The sequence below is a fragment of the Ceratotherium simum genome, chromosome 5 (genome assembly GCF_057802395.1).
Source record: "Ceratotherium simum simum isolate JZ-2026a chromosome 5, ASM5780239v1, whole genome shotgun sequence".
Taxonomy (NCBI): Eukaryota; Metazoa; Chordata; class Mammalia; order Perissodactyla; family Rhinocerotidae; genus Ceratotherium; species Ceratotherium simum.
The window spans coordinates 25,998,632-26,018,588 of NC_141904.1; the positions used below are offsets into that span (position 1 = coordinate 25,998,632).

General features: G+C 38.1%; 1 protein-coding gene across 2 annotated transcripts; it reads right to left on the reverse strand.

Annotated features, from left to right (window-relative positions):
- Positions 1 to 1,830: 1,830 nt before the first annotated feature.
- SGO1 (shugoshin 1) lies at positions 1,831 to 17,342 on the reverse strand. Of its 2 annotated transcripts, none has more exons than XM_004419416.3 (8): positions 17,249 to 17,342; positions 14,960 to 15,108; positions 14,680 to 14,876; positions 10,667 to 10,743; positions 8,593 to 8,651; positions 6,760 to 7,593; positions 4,314 to 4,503; positions 1,831 to 4,091 (listed from the first exon to the last, which is right to left on the reverse strand). In XM_004419416.3, the coding sequence occupies exons 2-8, from the start codon at positions 15,099 to 15,101 to the stop codon at positions 3,974 to 3,976; spliced, it is 1,617 nt and encodes a 538-aa protein (XP_004419473.1). In that variant the 5' UTR covers positions 15,102 to 15,108; positions 17,249 to 17,342; the 3' UTR covers positions 1,831 to 3,973. The 2 variants fall into 2 exon arrangements, with proteins under 2 accessions (XP_004419473.1, XP_087286732.1); XM_087430606.1 differs by lacking the exon at positions 17,249 to 17,342 and adding an exon at positions 16,926 to 17,153.
- Positions 17,343 to 19,957: the final 2,615 nt, after the last annotated feature.

Genomic DNA, 19,957 nt, shown 5'->3' on the forward strand with positions numbered 1-19,957 from the left:
TAGGGAAATGCAAGTCAATACCACAATGAGGTACCACTGCACACTCCTTAGGATAGCTATTATCAAAAAACAGAAAACAAGTGTTAGCAAGGATGTAGAGAAATTGGAACACTTGTGCATTGCTGGTGGAAATGGAAAATGGTGCAGCTGCTCTGGAAAACAGTATGGTGGTTCCTCAAAATGTTAGACATAGAATTACTATATGATCTAGCAATTCCACTTCTGGGTATATATCCAAAAGAATTAAAAGCAGGAACTCAAACAGATATTTGTACATCCACATTCATTGCAGTATTATTCCCAATAACCAAAAGGTAGAAACAATCCAAATGTCTATTGATTGATGAATGGATAAACAGAATGTGGCATATATGTATGTATACAACAGAATATTATTCAGCCTTAAAAAGGAATTAAATTCTGATACATGCTATGACATGGGTGAACCTTGAAGACATTATGTTAATTGAAATAAGCCAGACAAAAGGACAAATATTGTATGATTCCATTTATATGAGGTACCTGGAATAGTCAAATTCATAGAGAAAGTAGAATAATGGTTATGAGGGGGAGGAGGGGAGAGGTAAATAGGGAGTTATTTATTTTTTTTGTGAGGAAGATCAGCCCTGAGCTAACATCCATTGCCAACCCTCCTCTTTTTGCTAAGGAAGATAGGCCCTGGGCTAACATCTGTGCCCATCTTCCTCTACTTTATACGTGGGATGCCGCCACAGCATGGCTTGACAAGCAGTGCGTCGGTGCGCGCCCAGGAACCGAACCTGCGCACCCTGGGCTGCTGAAGCAGTGTGTGCACACTTAACCGCTATGCCACCAGGCCGGCCCCTAAATGGGGGAGTTATTGTTTAATGGGTACAGAGATTCAGTTTGGGACGATGAAAAAGTTCTAGAGATAGATAATGGTGATGATTATACAACAATGTGAATGTACTTGATGCTAATGATTTATACACTTAAAAATGTCCAAAATGATAAGCTTTAATTATATTTTACCACCAAAAGAAAAAAAAAATTATGACTATACAGTCCCTAGCCTGAAGCTAGACAAACCAATGGAAAGAAGTTTGGTACAGATAAAGATGGCAGTATTCATCAGTGGGGAAAGGATAGGTTAATCAATGAATAGTGCTGGGACAACTGGCTATTCTCATGGAAAAAAATAAAATTAGATCCCTACTTCTCAAAATGCCATATGGTTTAAAGACCTAAGTGAAAAGCAAAACTGTACAAATTTTAGACAAAAACCTTAAGGGAAAAGGTGATGGAGGACACTAATAGTTAAAACTCCTGAACATCAAGACATAAACAAGGTTAAAAAAAAAAAAAAGGGAAGAAACTGAAGATAGTTATAATCCATGTAAATAAATAGTATCTAGAATACATAAAGAACCCATACCCTTTATTAAGAAAAAAACACTCTAGTAGAAAAGTGAGCAAAAGATACAATAAGCAATTCATATAGAAGGAATGAGAATGACCAATAAACATTTGAATTCTCACAATTAACTCAATGAGATAAAATCTCATAAGTAATTAAAACAAAGAGAAATCATTTCACACTCATTGGCTTAGCTAATTTTAATGTCCAATAACACCAAGTGACAGTGTGTGTGGAAACTGGAACTTACAAATTGCCGTTAGGAGAGTGATATACCCCTTGCATCAGGAGAACTGGTACAACCACTTTAGAAAGCAACTCCCCTTCTTGGTATCAACTCCATGGAAACTTACTCACATGTGAACAAGGATGTAGAATATTCACTGTAGCACTAATTTGTAGTAATGAAAAAGTGGAAGCAACTTCTCTGAAGAGAAGATTAAGTCTGGTTTATTTATATAAGAAAATACTGTACAACGACGAAAATAATCTACATCTGCCAACACAGATAAATCTCAAAAACAGTGTTAAAAGTCAGCTGCAAAAAGATATGTACAACATAACATTCATGTAGAAGGTTAAAATACAAAACAATTCTTAACAGTCCATGGATAAATGCTACAGGAATACAGAAATATTAAAAGTACAAAAACTATAAAAGTACAAAACACCAAATTTAGAATAATGATTGATTTTAGAGATGAAGGGAAGGTGAAGATCAAAGCTAGATCAGAAAATGTCAGAAGAGAAAGATCTATAAGTAAAAGTAAAGGCAGTCGATGGTCTAGAGCAGGAGTTGGCAAACTTTTTCGGTAAAGGGCCAGAGAATAAATATTTTAGGCTTTGCAGGCCAAAGAGGCAAAATCAAGGATATTATGTAAGTACTTTATTGGGGTTCAAAGTTAGTGTTTTCTATCATCAAAATTGATAGCAAGTGTTTGGTTTTTTTCAACCATTTAACAACATAAAAACCATTTTTAGCTTGCAGATCACACAAAAGCAGGCAGAGGGCTGAATTTTGCCCATGGGCTAGTTTGCCCACTGTTAACCTCAAGCAGCATTGTCCAACAGAACTTTCTGTGGTCATGGAAATGCTCTATATCTGCATTGTCCCCGATATGGTAACCACTAGCCACATGTGGCTGTCGAGCACTTGAAAGGTGGATAGTGTGACTGAGAAATTAAATTGTAAATTGTATTTAATCTTAATTAAGTTACGACAGCTATTCTAGAGTTTCTTTGAATTTAAAGAACAGCTGTAAGGGAAATGGTTGAACAAACAACTTGGAAAAATAAGAGACTGTGATGGGAGAGTAGGACATATGAATCCGTGATTCTATCAGGGATAGAAAATTTTGGCTGATGAAAACGTTTTTGGGTGTGATTGATATGGAATGCAGAAAGATATGGAGATGCAGTCAAGAAAATTTGAGGTCAGGATTGAAAATTGAGGTCACCCAGTAAAACAGAATTTGTTGATCATGGACCTGGAGATTCCACAATGAAAAGTTGAAAGACAGAAGTGTTAGGTTGAGAGTACGGTAGGGGAGCTGAGAGTTTCATGGCAATGACTATTGGGGAAACCAAGGTGGAGGGAGAGAAACGTGCAAGGATGAGAATAGTGAAGGATAGAAAGTAAGATGATCAGAGATATTCTATCTTTAATATTTAAAGACTAGAAGAAGAACACAAGCACTGTCTTATACAAACTTTATTGCTCTTTAAAAATGGATAACCTACAGTGCTTTAAAGTTTAAAGAAGTATATACAAGTATAGGCTTCAAACTTTTAGAACTGAACTAGTTCCTTCTCATAGGTCGATCAAAAATACAAAAAAGCCCTTGGCATTCACACATTTAACGTTTGAGATTTTTGACTAAATAAGGAACTATCCTGAAAGTCTATGACATAATAATCTGTGATTTTGCTTAAGTATCACGTTGAACATACACCTAGAGCTTGGGGTTCAGAGCTAGTCACTTACCTAGTCCCTGAGCCAAAGCAGCCATCAATTCTCTAATCGTGATCTCATACACACTTCACCAGAAAAATTAAATTTAACAATGATATAAAGGATCCACAAACAACTTAGGATATACCCTACTGTGAATGTCAAGAATTTGTTTTATTCAAATATTATATAAGGAGTTTCAAAAAATCCTCAGACTGTCTTCAAAAATCATTCATTCTAGTATTCCCCACTTAAGGGAAAAATAAAGATGCCAGAAGCTTATAATCAAAACATCTTAATTTGAATAATCATTATTAATTTTCACAATGTTGGCATAAGATACATTTTGACTAAAATTAAGGGTTTTATGCAGTATTAAAAAATCTAAACTATTATAGTGCTTAAGTCTAGTTATCCATATTTAAAGGAAAAAACCAAATTTATTAAAGGTTTAAGAAAAAAATCACATTTGAAGTTTAGTTTCGAAGAAATGTTCATGATCTAGAGTCCTGTCAAGAGAATATTCCATGGCAATAGTTCAACCCACTTGTGTACTATCTTTCAGATTCTCGCTTGAGCAACAGAAAGGGGTGTAAGATGAATTTAAACAGCATCCAACAAACGCTTCATTGTATTTTCTTCATACTTCTTTTTTTAGAACTGTGTCTGGCATCCTTTTTCTGCTTGAAAATAGGCGAATTCAAGAAGCACAAATCTGTAAAAGGGTCCCCTCTTCTCAGTTTCCTATAAGGGTAAAAAGAGCTCTTAGGCATAATTATAAGCATCCCAATACTAACTTACTCTTAGTATAAACTCATTGTAAAATATGCCAGTGTTAATATTCCCACTTCAGTTTTTTATCAAAATTTTATATTTCAAATAAGACTCACTCTTGAACAAAGCTCCATAACCTTACTCTCCCAACATGTATCATTAAAAGTGAGTTCCCACAAATCAAATACTTACGAAGCGAGTGTGGGTTCCTTGTAGTTCACGCTGGCTGTGCACCTACGCTTAGGCAGAGATACTGCGGGGCTTTCTTTATTCTTTTTTGGGGAAAGAGAAAGTTTTCTGATTTTCACTACAGGATCCAAGGGGACATTGGTGATATCCTTCAGGCCACAATGAGGTGACTGGTGAGGTTCAGGTAGTACACCTACAAAAACAATTTTTACTGAATATGGTTCCAAAAAAAAAAAAAAAATCACAGGAACTAAAACTGTATGCAATTACATATCCTAAATGTATACAAAATCCAGCATTTTATCATATAAATTTTGTAACCTGTTCATTTTTTCATTGCAGATAACATTGAAATATTAATTATTGTAGATGTGAAGAACTGACATAACAGTTGACTAAAGTTAAAATTCTTAGGGGCCAGCCTGGTGGCGCAAGTGGTTAAGTGCGTGTGCTCCACTGCGGCGGCCCGGGCTTCGCCAGTTCAGATCCTGGACGTGCACCTATGCACCGCTTGTCAAGCCATGCTGTGGCGGCGTCCTATATAAAGTGGAGGAAGATGGGCATGGATGTTAGCCCAGGACCAGTCTTCCTCAGAAAAAAAAGAGGAGGATTGGCAGATGTTAGCACAGGGCTGATCTTCCTCACACACACACAAAAAATTCTTAAAAATTAAAAAAAATTAAAATTCTTCTAGGATAGCTTGGGCATAATGAATTAACTTAAACTATGGAATTTCATTTTAGTCACACCTTGCTCTTTAGAATCATCAAGGCCTCTATCTCTCTCAATACCAACGTTTATCATCAAGTGGCTTCCTGTAGTCTTACAAAGCTCAAGACTGACTTAAACTCATTCTATTAAATAAATGAGAATTCTAAATCATAGCCTCTGTGTAAACCAGGAGAAAAGGGGTTCCCTCTAGTAAGGCTAGTAGGCTAAAATGTTTTGCATATCATAAGCATCCAAGTTACTCTACATTGAGGTTACATCCATATTGGGAGACAGGTAGCCAGCACATAGCAAGGACACTGCAAGACAAATGATCTCTTCAAATAGCTTTAAAAAGTAAATCGTTTCCCAGGAAAAACTAAATTGTAATTGTAAAATGACTTCATATTTAGCAATCATATTGTCCAGGGTTATCTGGGTTTCAAATATTCTGTCCTCATATAAGCATATTATACTATACTAATTATTCCAACTTTCAGTTTGGAAAATAAGATTAAGCAAAAATATCAGATCAGTTGCTATATTCTGGAACAATGCTTCTCAAACTTTAATGTACATACAAATCCCCTGGAGGAACTTGTTAAAAAGATGCAGATTCTGATTCAAGGGTGTGGGGTACGGCCTGAGATTCTGCATTTCTAAGAAGTTTCCAGGTATTGCTGATGGTCTGGGGACCAAACTCTGAGTAACGCCATTTTAGAGTGTATTTTCTTTCTTTTAAAAACTTATAGAAATTTTCAAGTGTACACAAAGATGGAGATAACAGTATAATGAACTCCCAGTTTCCCAGCTTCAATAATTATCAACATTTTGCCAATCTTGTTTAATTTACTCTAACATCATTTCAGCATATTTTTTAAAAAGATATTTGCATGCTACCACCCCCTAACTGGTTGACCTTGAAAAGGTCATTTAACTTTTTTAGGCTTTAGTTTCCTTATAAACAAAACAAGTATGATGACACCTACACCTCATAGAATTGTTCTGAAGATCAAATGAAACAGCATGACAATATTTTGAGAATGATACAACCTGACTGTGTAGGTTACTTTTACTATACTAACTACAATTCCCAGATGAGAATCTTGGTGGGCAGGTACAGGCCGTATCATTGATATTTGAATCATGCCTACTTTTGATCTAACTAATAAAAGCAAGATTTTCTAAGCCACAGTTTTAGATGTCTTACAAATGTCTTACAAAAGAATACTAAGCCCATGAATTGAGGAAAAAGTTTTTGGTCTTATTAGGCCACCTCCACTAACTAGAAAATTATTGTAAATCATGGTTCCTGCCAAATTGAATATAAAGCAAAGCCATTAAAATGACAGGTCACTGGATTCAAGTTTGATTTCATTTTCAAGAGGATTTTCAGGTGAATGTAGAAAAGATATTTTAATTCAACCTAACTCCACAAAAATGTCTTTTCCTCACTTTGGAAGGCTTCATTTCCTGAAAGTAAAAATGCTCTCTCCATAACAAGTAGTATTTGTTCTTAAAAGAGGATTTAAATTAGCTTAAAGCAGGTCAGAGCAACCCAACTGTGATTTCCACCCCCAGCCCCCCACTATTTAATCAGATTGCAACTTCCCCTAAAGAGACAGATGGTAAGTCTCTAAGCTCCCCCAGAGAAACAGATGGTTAAGTATAGTACATAAGCATCAGGAGCGATCATTTATCATAAACATTAAAAATGTAGGCAAACAAGGAGATCACTTACTAGGAGGAATTTCTGTTGGCTTAGAACCCTCCGTCTCTTTTTCATCCGTATATTTTGGTGCTCTTTTAGATCGAGGCCTGGTGACTGGGCCCCTATCTGATTCGTTGGTGAGATCTTGACTGGACTTGCAAGTGGGCAAATAGAGGTCATCAGAATCATCTCCTGAACCACTTGATTCAGAACCAGCTGATTCACAAATGCTCACTTCAGATTCACTGTTTTTGGTTTCTTCTCTTTTAGAATCACTGCTCATTTTTTGTCGGAAAGGAGTGAGATGAACACCCTCTTCCAAATTAAAATTGTAAGCATCATTGGAAGTGAAAGATTCATCCAACTTTTTTTTGGAAACAGTTTTTTTATTTTCACTTTTGCTCCATTTATACTTTGATATAGATTTTGATTTTCTCCTTCTGTTAGCTTTTCTTTTCTCTTTTCTTCTTCTTCCTTGTGCATCTCTATGCTTACTTTCAGTTTGTTCAGATTTATACTCTAAAACGTCTTCTTTTGTTTTAGTAGATCTTCCTGGGTGAGTGAGCTTTGGTGATAAGTTAATTTGATCCTTGTTCCACTGAGAAACATTTTGTTCTACATTTTCAGGTATGTGCATACTTATTAGTGGGTCTACAAATCTAATTCTTTCTAATTCAAAAGACTGCTCTGACAAATGACTGAGTTCAAAATCATCCAAGGTATTGAATTGACACAGATTGTTAAAACGTTTCTTTAAACTGCGACGGAGAGATACAGTTCTAGGTAAGACATTATCAGTAGACTTATCTTCACCTGAATCCAAATCAAGTCTCAGTCTGTCTGGAGGAATGGTAGGTATTTGCTCTGAGAATTCAAAAAATAAATGAGAAAAACAGTTTCACTTTATGGAAATTTAAATTTCAAGAATCTTAGAATTCAAAGTTAAAAATGCAATGAATGAAAAGTCATTCTGTATTTTCCCCACATTTACTGTAAGTAAATAAAAATCTGGGGAATTTAATATTATTATCTAATTATTTGGCAATGATCAACTGATGGCTTATATCTGACTGTGAAAAAATCTTATATAACCTTCAAAAATATTCCACCTTGGGTTTTATGTGCCCCCTGGTTTAACGGTTTAAAGAAAAACTAGTAGTCTACATGTATCTGTGTGTATAGGATTAAGAGGAAGAGAATCTCATATTCCAAAGTAGGACAAATACACCAAGAAAGTGGGAGCTAAGTTGTTCTTTGAAAAATGAGTAAGACTGGGATAACTGGAAAGCCTTTCAGAAAAGAAATATAATCTGTATTATTAGGAAAAGTGAGGACACTTTGTTCTGCTTATGCAAATGCCATCCCTTCTTTAATGCTTAGTTCAAGAGAGGACTGGTATTTGAGAACAGGGACATATCAATTTAAAAATGAAAGAAGGCCATGGCTTTAGAGGTCAGCTTTGAGTTTAAATGCTAGCTCTTACCATCTGGGCTACTTCTTGTGAGATAACTTTACTTCTTTGAGTCCACATAAAATGGGACTGATTGTACCTATATTCCAGGGTTGTTATGAGAGTACGTAAGATAATGTACATAAAATGCATAATACAGAGCTTGACACATAGTAGGGCTCAGTGAATTGCAGCCAGTTATAGGTTTCTGATTACAAATTTGGCAAAATAAATGGATGTAGTTGAAAACGTTATTTTGTGTAAAATAAACAGATTTGCTTTGAACAGAAAAATACCAGATGAGCAAATTTTAAAAATTAAAAAAAAAAAATTAGAGAAATTTAATTATGTTACTTGTTCTCAAAGATCTCATCTTGCCCTTAATAATATTTTTAGATTTTCACTTGAATTACCTTCTATTTGGAACGATTCTCCTTGTCCTGGAAGGTGAGTTTCCTGAAGAGGAACTTGCCTTAGAAAATACCAATGAAAAAGAGAAATTTATTTAACAACTGTGTAATAAAAACAAATTTAAGATTTCTTAAAATTAAGTTTTTTCCTTTGCTTTTATATCATTTGATAATTCCATTCTAAATCAGTACATCTGTTCTGAACCAAAGGAAACCAAAAACATTCATGCTGAATACGTGGAGGCTGATTTGTTATGACCGACAGACATTTCAACTCCCACTGGAAGAACTAACATATCAAATTGGACAGTTCCTCCTGAAAACATGCCATAACATAATTTCATTTCACTGGAGAAACAGCCAATCAGAATTGACTTATAAACTATATTAAAGAAATGCAGTTTGATCACTCAACCCATTAGGAGCCTGCTTTATCATTAGCTGAGCAGTGATTTTTTTGGTAGTACATGCTTTTATGGTGCCTAACTACTGACTCCTCTGAAGTTAACACTGTTCATTTTCTTTAAAAATCTTGTCCCTTTTTGGTTCATGGAAGAAGAAATTTTCTTTATGCTTTAATACTATCACTGGCTGTTTCATTCTAATTATAATTTTATTCTTTATTTTCTATAGAGAATTTTCCCCTCTAGCCATCAAAAATTAAATACAGGTTTAGGTAACAGTGTTATGGTAACCAGGTAACAACAATTTTAGAAATTGTATAAAAACTCAATTATCTCATCTTACGTTTTGCCAATTACGAAAATATTCCGTCAGATCTTAAAGTTCAACAGTGTTAAAACTACTCATGATTAAAATTAATATGGGGATAGAAATCATATTAGTGATTACTTTTGCGAGGAGACACGAGGGAATGGTTTATGGGAGTAGTTCTTACCTGGGGACAATTATGCCTCCCCACCCCCCGCAGGGGATATTTGGCAATGTCTAGAGACATTTTTGGTTCTCAAAACTGGGAGGGGGGGTGTTACTGGCATTTAGTAGGTAGAGGCCAAGAATGCTGTGAAATATCCCACAATGCTTAGGACAGCCCTCCACAACAAAGCATAATCTGGCCCAAAATTTCAATAGTGCTAAGACTGAGAAACCCTGGGCCAGAGTGAGGGCTAGGCTCTATATCTTAATGGAGATTTTGGTTCCACAGGTAGGGACAACAGTTCCATAGTTTTGACTAGTGTTGGTCAAACTCATCAAACTGTGTAATTAAGATCTGTGCATTTTACTCTATGTAATTATATCTCAGTAATTCATAAGCAAACAAATAAAGTACACTTGATCCAAGAGAAGGGGAAGAGGGTATATGGGGTCTGATTGCATTTAAGAATGAATTGGATTAGACAGACAGTGTGACAGCTGTGTTAAATATAATGTTTTATTATATTCCTTTTCTAAACCAGACTATTTGAGTACTGGCAAAATACTATCATTGAATAGCCAATCCTTCTTAGAATAAAAACATGATGCAAGAAAAATATAACTGAAGGGAATAGTTTAAAAATTCCAGAGAAGCTTCTTATTCCTAGACATCAAAAAAGTAACTAAATAGGGCCGGCCCCGTGGCTTAGCAGTTAAGTGTGCGTGCTCCGCTACTGGCGGCCCGGGTTCGGATCCCGGGTGTGCACTGACGCACCGCTTCTCTGGCCATGCTGAGGCCACGTCCCACATACAGCAACTAGAAGGATGTGCAACTATGACACAGAACTATCTACTGGGGCTTTGGGGAAAAAATGGAGGAGGATTGGCAGTGGATGTTAGCTCAGAGCCGGTCTTCCTCAGCAAAAAAAAAAAAAAAAAGAGGAGGATTAGCATGGATGTTAGCTCAGGGCTGATCTTCCTCACACACACACACAAAAAGTAACTAAATATAAGAAATCTTTGGCTTGGTTATATATAACAGAATTTCAACGTATCAAATTTTCTTAAATATATTCTCAGTAGAGAGAACATCAGAGTCAATATACAAAAGTCAATATGATGCAATTTTCCTTTCATAAATGGATCATATAATTAAATCTTTCTTGGTATTAATAATCAGAAGAATGAGTTTGATACTAACGGTAAATCCTTCACAAATAAATCCCCAGAGTTGTTGTCACTATTGGAATCCATTCCAGAGAGACATACTTCTTGGTTCTGTTAATGTATTAAAACAAAGAAAACACTGTTACAACTGAAACCTTCATGACAAAGCATTCATTATTCAACAATAAATACTTACATATTGACAGTCTACTATGGTGCCAGGCACTGTTCTGGGAACTGGGTCTATAGCGGCTAAAAAATAGATTAAGTCCTGCTCTACATTCTAGTGTAGGGAGAGAAAATTTAAAAAAGAGCTTACATTCTAGTGTAGGGAGAGAAAATTTAAAAAAGAAAGGAAAGAGAGATATAAATAATTTCAGATAGTGATAAGTGCTATGGAGGAAATACGCAGGGTGAAGTGCCAGAGAGTAACTGAGGTTGGAGGGCTCTTTTAGATGGAGTGACTTTCATCTGAAATCTAAAGAATGCAAAGGAGCAGCCATTGAAAGAGCAGGTGGAAGAGAAAGCAGTGGAAACAGCAAACACATAAGTCATGATGTAAGAAAAACCTTGCTGTGTTCAGAAAAGAAAGGCCATTGTGGCTGGAACATAGTCACTGAGAAGAACAGGAGATGTGCATGCAGAGGCCAGATAATGTAGGGCCTTGAGAGCCATGAATTTGGATTTTAGTCTACATGTGATGGGAAGTCACTTAAACATTAACCAGGGAAGCAAAATGACTAAGTTTTAAAAAGAGCATTCCAGCCACTGTGTGAAACATGGATTGAAAGGGGCCAAGGAGGTAGGCAGTCATCACAGTAAATCAAGCAAGACATATGAGCTCGGACTGGAGTCCTATGGCTATGGAGGTGAAGCCCAGAGGAAGGTCTTGAGATGACAAAGTGTGCTCAGATTGAACACAGGTGGAAGTGGGGACAATGAGGGAGAGGGAAACCTCTTATGGTTTTGACTTGAGCAAATGGGTAGGATGTTTTATTGAGATGAGTGAGACAGAGGGAGGCAGAAGTACACAATACCTTTGGGAGGGGGAAAATAAAGAGTTGTGCTTTGTACAAAATATGGTTGAGATCCTTTACAAATGTTTAAGAGGATATATCAAGTAGTAGCCGTGGGTGTGTGTGTGTATGTGTAGATCCTGAGCTATAAATTTGGAAGTCACCAGCAGATAGACAGAATTTAAAGCTATTGCCGGGGATAAGATGAGATTGGGTCTAGGACAATTGACACTGACAAGTAAAGAAGCAGCCAACAAAAAAGACTGACATGGAACAGTCAGCAAGGTAGAAAGAAAACTAGGAGAGTATGATGGTAAGAAAGCTAAGAGATCAAAGTATTTCAAACAAGGAGTAATTCCTGTGTTATATGTTACTTCAAGGCCAAGAAGAAAGAGATATGAATACTGAATTCAGTAACACAGAGGTTTTGGGGAACTTGGCACAGTGGCAATAGAATGGTGGAGATAAAAGCCAGATAAGAGTGAGTTCAAATGTGAATGGGGGAGGGGGGAGGGAGGAGGGCGAAAGGGGTAATTCGGCACATGTGTGTGGTGATGGGTTGTCGTTAGTATTTGGGTGGTGAACATGATGTAATCTATGCAGAAATAGAAGTATAATGATGTACACCTGAAATTTATACAATGTTATAAACCAATGTTACTGCAATAAACAACAACAACAACAAAAATGTGCATGGAAGCTGAGGAAGTGAAGACGGTAGGTGCACTGGTCTCTCTGGAAAAGTTCTGCTGTGAAGCAGAGAAATGAGGAGATGGAGGGATGTGAGATCAGGAGAGGTGTCATTCATTTTCTTTTCCTCTTAAGATAAGAGATACTAAAGCACATTTGTATGACAGCTAGAATGATTCAGTAGAGAGGGAGATACATGTTGGAGGAGAGTGAAAACTTTCAGGAGCAAAATCCTGCAGGAGAGGTGAAGAAGGGAATGTGATGGACAAGGGGAGGGCTTGGCCTTTGACAGGAGCAGGGACACTTCTGCCACTGCAACAGGAGGAAGAGGGAGAACACAAGTAGAGACACAGGCAGATCTGTAGATCTGTATTAGGAAGATGAGAGTTCCAGCCTAATTCCTTAGAAGTCATTCTAACTCAGTTCAGTTGTTTTTTGAAATGTGATGCACATATAATTTGCTGACATTATAATGAATAGGTTAAAACTGTTCATCAGAAACAAAACCACTAGAAGTTTTAAATTTATTATCAATATAGCTAATGTTATAAAACTAGTATTATCACTAAAGAAATAATAAAGGTAAATAAAGGAGAATATTTAACTACAGAATGATGTAATTCAAAAACAAATTATTAAAAAGATCTGTTACAAAATTTAGGGAACAAATAGCTTTTAGATATTACATTCTGATTAATCCTTATAAACTAACTATTGGTAGGCAAGAAAAATCTTCTTCTTAAAGCATTTTAAGCTTCTCCATCAATGCTCTATTGACTTGATAAACATGGAAGCACGAGTGTAGAATGATGGCTGAGAACGAGTGACACATGTAACAAGTATATGGCAGAAAACCAACTCTGACGTTTTAAATGCTAAGAACACTTTTGCCCAGCAACTAACAATATGTTTTAATAAATACTCAAAAATCATTGATAAATGTCAAAAGGCCTGCAATAAGAGAATTTTTTCCCTACCGTTTTTGTGATTATCTTATTGGGTACTCATTTCACACTATTCAATGTGTAATTTCAGCAAAAACTTTGGAAAGGGAAGAGGAAGATTCAAAAGTCTTTGGAGGGATTTTTTTCCTCACCAGTTGACCAAAAAAGGAAAAGAAAAAAATTAGGAAAGATTACATTCTGAAGGAAAAAAATTTTTAAAAGCAATCTAACCCTCACATAAAGGTAAAGAAATCATATCCAATCTTTATAAAAAGACAATTCTCTATTACACTGTATATGTATATATTGCATTTATGTGTATATATGTATGTATGTGTGTATATATATAAACACACATGAATATACATTCTATATAGCATACATAGAAAAAATATGGAATCACCTTAGTTGCAGGGAAGCAAGAACTCTTTCACTGACCCCTCCTGTCAATGGAGAGGTGACTTGAATCCCTTCCTCAAGTCCATACCCCTACCCTAATTACTATGGTCTGGCTTTCTGCTCTGGTCTCCTGGCCTAAGTGCCAACACAACTGTGTTCACTGGCACAGCAAACAGATGGCCACCCAGGAAGAAAGTAAACTGTTCTGTTAACACCTGACACTCACTACTGCTTTTCTCTTTCCCTGCCCCATGTAGCTTGCCTGGCAGTGGCTTCTGGGAAAAGGAAAGGAGAAACTAGCTCATCACTACTCTTCTCAGGATTAACGTTCAATGAGACACAAAGAATATCGTAAATCGAGCTTTCTCCACGTCTATTATAGTTTCGTTGGCCCTCTATACAACCTTGGACATAAACAGAATCAGATTAAAAATGTTGACAGCAAAACGTTCAGGATATTTCTCGTTTGGGAGTTAATATATAGTCTTCCTTATTTAGCCAACTAGTAGGTAAAAGTGATTCTCCAAAAGGCATGCAAATACTTCCCACTCTCCAAATTAAGGTAGTTCTCATAAAACCCCACTGGATGTAGCAAAACTACATAGAAAAGCTAACATTTATAGCACTGATAAAACCTTCTGGACTAGTCCTCTTCCCCTACCACTTTTAGACCTTTAGTTTGGTTGCCCCATCTTTGACTCACTTAGTTGAACATTCAAAGGAAGTGGAATACAGTGCAAAAGGCTGAACTATTTTTTCTGTACCTCGTCTTGCTACCTGCAGAACCAAGTTATACAAGCACAAGCCTCAATCACCTATATGCTTGAAGCTTTCTTAACTGGCCGCACACAACAGCTGTGCTAGAGCACTGGACAGATGTTATGATTAATTCACAAATAACAAGCTATCAGTAATTTAAATAACATAATTGATCTAAACTACTAATTCATGGCTTTAATATTTTTTCCTAAGAAATTCAGCCTTTGTAATGAAAATACCTGAGCAAATTCTTCTGTTTGTTGTGAAGTAAGCTTTTCTTTCAATGTATATAACTGACATGTGAGGTAGTAACATTCTTTTCTCAGCTGTAGGATAATATCTTGGGCTTCTCTCACTTTGGATTTTTCATTTTCCAAAGCTAAAACTAACATTCTGTTGTTGTCTTGGTAGTTTTTTAGCAGTGTAGAAGTGTTGGCTAAAAAAGAGAAAAGAAATTTTATTAGTTATTAAATCTAAACTTAAAGAGTGATGCCAAAGGACAACAAGAAAATCTCTTACTGATTAGTTGGCATGGTGCAGCTATAAAAGACTTTCGTTTGCCAATCTCTGCCAAGTTTTTATTCCTTTTCTCTTTCATTCGTTTCTTGATGTCTTCAAGACTATCTTGAAAGGACTTTTTCAGGCACCTTTCCTTGGCCATTTTCTGCCTAGGAATTCAAAACAACAAAAAAATATTTAATCTTTCTAAGAGAGAATATCATCGAATATAAAACAAGATTGAAAACACAGGATGTTCATGAAGAATGGATTAAATAGAGACTAAGTAACTGCTGAGTTAGCTCAAAGTAGATAGCTAATCTGGTAATAAGCTAGATCTTGCAGATTTTAAATCTCAATATTTTTGGCATAATATTAGCCTCCTCAGGTACATTATAGGGAAGGTGTAATAAATATGGGTTTTCAACCCAAAGACTTGTAATATGGCACTTATTTATTCTTTAACAAATACTCATTGGGACTTACTATATCCCAGGCACTATGGGAAATGCTTAATATATTTTGATGTTATTATTTATTTCCTACAGACAATGTTTATGACCAACGTTTAGTGTTTATTAGGCTCACAGCATTAGTTCAGAGGCAATCATATATCTGGGCTTTGTTTTCCAGTTCTTCTCTATATTATTAATTTATCAGATTAGGTCACTTATTACCTCTCTCTCTCCCCCACACTCTTTTAACCTCTCTCTCTCCCCCACACTCTTTTAACCCAATATTACTTAAGATATCCACACACTCTTAAGAAAGTCAAGGTGATCTTCAGTGGTTTAGTTAAATTATGTAGCACTACATATAATTTTAATAGTCTATTATAACAATTATAGAGCTAGAAAAAGCAGGTACTGGGGCAAAAGAACATGCCAGTTTTCTCAAAGTTATTTCTTAAACTCAGGTCTGCTAACTCCCAGTGAATCATGAATACAGCAAACAAGACATTAATTAATGACTGTTATACATACAGTTAAAAGTAGCAAAACATGCATTTGACAGTGGTATATGCTATTGAATATATTAATATATAAGTATACCTAAATCTTTCAATGATGCAAATCAGATACACTTCAGTATTCTGCTACTAAGCATGTCAAATTACTTTTCATGAACATCTTTTACCCTAAATTGCACTTGGCAGATCTTAAAATTGCAAAAAATAATTCTTGTTTCCTACAACAATCTGTGTATACAATTTTCACTACAAAGGATACCTCCATCTCCTCCCGAACCTTACATTTTCTTGAGCATTTTCTCCAGGCCTTACTCACATTCCTCTATGTAGTGTCTGGGATCTTAAACATAGATATTGTAGATCTCATTTAAATTATTTTCTTTCTGCCAATGTAGATACAATATACACTGGGATGTTCCCAGTAGAGCAAGCACAACAATTTTTTTAAAGCACCAATGTCAAGTGGGTTGTCTAAAGCAACGTACCACAACCGAGTTTTTCAAGTTCGAACTCGAGATGTTTGAGAGCCATACAGATCAAGTAACTGATCAAGTTAGTTTAGTTAGGGAAGTTTAGTTAACATATTTTAAAAGCAAAGACTTAGCTAAAAAACTTTCATTTAATCAACTTAAAATCACAAAAGGAATTTGCAGTATCGGAAGCTCTGAGTCCTGTCTAGGCCGACGGTGTTAACAGGGGGTGTGGTGGAGAGAACGAATGAAAACAGGTCACAGCGCGGGAGGGCAGTCTCAATCCATAGTACTGGGGTAAGCGGTCTGGATTCAAAAGAACCTAGAATATTTGCTCTCTGTCATGATTCTTTCATCACTCCTGCGGCTGAGGCAGCCAGCTGGACACCGGTCAGTGCCGGCTGCTCCAGGGGAACCGGGGAAGCCAAAGGGAAGGCCGTCAACGGGATCGCGCCGCACAAAAACTAGCTGCCGCTTCGCGTGCCCTTACGCTGAGCCTGGCTTCTAACTACTGTAAATGCTCTCTTACACGTCACGTAACTCACACCATTCTGCACGGCAGGAGGTTTGGGTCCCCAGTTATTTAACAGAACAGGAAACTGGAGCATCGGAAAGCGCAGGTCGGGGGGCCGAGCAGAGAAAGGCACCCGGTCAGTCCGACTCCACAGCCTGAGCTTTTGGCCACCGAACTTAGGGACGACAAAGAGACCCCTGAGGGAAGAAGAACCGGGGTTACGACGCCGCTGTTCCAGACCGGAAAAACCTGCGGCCTCCTCTTTCTCCAAGGGGCTCCGGGAATGCGGGGAGGGGGAGGGACTGCCGGAAGAGGACCCGGGGACCCGCCTCCCACAGATGCGTCTACAACCGTACCTTGGCCTCCACGTCTGCCGCAGCTGCTCCTCACATTCCAAGGCTCCGCGAGGCTGTGCGGCCGTCTGTGCCCTGCAGCTCTCAGGCACCGTCTCCCGTCGCCCGCCGACTACCGCGATCACATTCGAAATGCTCCGCCGCGCTCACCCATTGGCTGGATGGGAGGCGGTCACGTGATGCGACGGCGCAGCCGCCGACGCAGGTAGAGCCCCGCCCCGCCGGGCGGCGTCACGTGACGCTCTCTCTCCGAGGATCCGCATCCGGGCATCCACCGCCCGCCTCGCTGAGAGGGCGGAGCCAGTTGTCAGCCCCTGTGGACCTGCCGGCGGTTTTCTACCCCGGGTTGTTGGCTTTTAGGGGTGGAGCCGCTCCGAGACCTTTAAGAGGGGTTTCTTTTAGGGCGTTCGAAAGCTTCCTGTTTCTTTACTCTTGCAGGTTCTCATCTTCGAGGTTGTGCTCAGGGGCTCCCTCTTGTGAGAAGACTCTCCTTGGGTGGTTGCCTGCCCAAGCAGTCAACCTGCTGCAGGGAGGCAGCTTTTAGGGATAGTAAAGCCAAAATGGGAGCAAATTTTGGGTTAACGGGATAGTATCAGAGAAGTTGCAGGTATCTGAAATATTCAACCTCAGGTTCTTTTCGCCCAGCTACCTCTGGTTCTTTAACCCTCAGGAAATGGCATCAGCATCCATCCAGTTACCCACCGAGAAGTCTGGGGAATCTTCCGTATGGAATCTTTCTCCTCCGGTAGCCTTTCCACATGCACTCACTCACCCAGTCCTGTCAAATCTACTTTCGAAGTATTTCTCACGTCCAAATCCCACTATTTTCTGATCCCCTAATCCAGTCAACTACTTAATCTCTTTCTATGAACTGCTCCAGTATCTACTCTGATGGCAGGCTCCACTCCCTTATATTTTTTTTTGTGAGGAAGATCAGCCCTGAGCTAACATCCATGCTAATCCTCCTCTTTTTGCTGAGGAAGACTGGCTCTGCGCTAACGTCTATTGCCAATCCTCCTCCTTTTTTCCCCCCAAAGCCCCAGAAGATAGTTGTATGTCATAGTTGCACATCCTTCTAGTTGCTGTATGTGGGACGCGGCCTCAGCATGGCCGGAGAAGATAGTTGTATGTCATAGTTGCACATCCTTCTAGTTGCTGTATGTGGGACGCGGCCTCAGCATGGCCGGAGAAGCGGTGTGTTGGTGCGCCCCCAGGATCCAAACCGGGCTGCCAGTAGCGGAGCGCACGCACTTAACCGCTAAGCCACGGGGCTGGCTCTCTGTTATATTCTTTGTAGAGTGACGTTTTGACAAAGCAAATATGATTGAATATGAAACTCTTAAAGGGATCCCCACTGCATTTAAGATGAAGTTCAAACACCTTAAGATTTGGTCCTTAAAGAGCTCCATGGTTCTTGGTTCCACCTCTTCTGAATTTTCCTCTTCTTTTCTTTCTTGCTGCTTTGCCCATGCTGTTCTATTTGTTAAGAACGGTCTTTCCTCTCCTTGGTTCCGACATACTCTTATTCTCGCTGCAGGTCTGATTGTAGAGGCGAATTCTTCCAGAAGGCCTTATCTGTCCCCAAAGCCACCTAATAGCCTGCTTTGTACTTCCTTAGTGCTGTGCTCTTTACCCTTGGTACTCGTTGTGGCACTGACTTGCCGTTCTTTGCCTGTTTATTCAAGTTGCATAAGGGTAAGAACTATATGTGTGTGTTCATAGTTAAATCTTCAGCATCTATTTAGCAATTTGAAGTAAGTCAGTACATATTCACTGGGACAATAAAAGAATGAGTAAATGAAACGTAAACAATTACTTAGAATTTAAGCATTCAATTCATTATGTAGATTTCTTTTCTTAAGGTAACTAACATTTATATCCTCACTCTAGTCTAGGCCTCACCTTAGGCCTTCTTGGCTTGAGGGGAAGAGATTAGAACATCCTTCTCCAACCAACAACTTGTTCTCCAAGTGTTGTCCACCAGATCACCTCTGTTAGTCCTCAGTTTACTACCACTGAGTAGTGTGGCTCATTTGTGCAGAAGCATCAAGAAGGAAGGAGCAGAGAGATTTTTTTATTGCTCAAGGCCAGAGGGTATGAAATAGAAAGTGAGAGCAGGGCTGGCTTCATGGGCATGCTAACTGTGCTCAGAATGGCCCTGCACTTGGTTTAATGCTCTGTTGCCATATCAAAATGGTTAATAATTTATGTTTGAGCTTGTGATTTGTAAGTGAAGTCTGATGAGACAATGGAGCACACACATGAACAGATAAGATACATGCAATATGTATGTCCATCCCTGTCTCTTGCTGCCCCATTGCCATATAGTGTTGAGGATGCTCACTAAATGGCTTCCATGACATGCTCACTTTGTGCTATGAGCCCCATGCTCAGAAGGGCTTCGCACTTGGTTTAATGCTCTGCTGCCATCTTGAAATTCTTAACAATGTTATCTTTGAACTTGTGTACTCACTTTGAATCTCACTGAACTTTCATGCTTCTTAGCCTAAAGAGACTTTTAAAAATCTAATCTGAGATTCTTTATCACCAGACAATTTTAAGAAACTAAAGTTAACTTTATGGAGCCCGTAAAGCCCATTGAAATATCATATTTTAAAATGTCTATAAATCACTATTCTTGCTGCACTCATGTAAATTACCAGGACCATTTAATGAGATTAGACTTATTTTATAAACAAATTAATATTACTG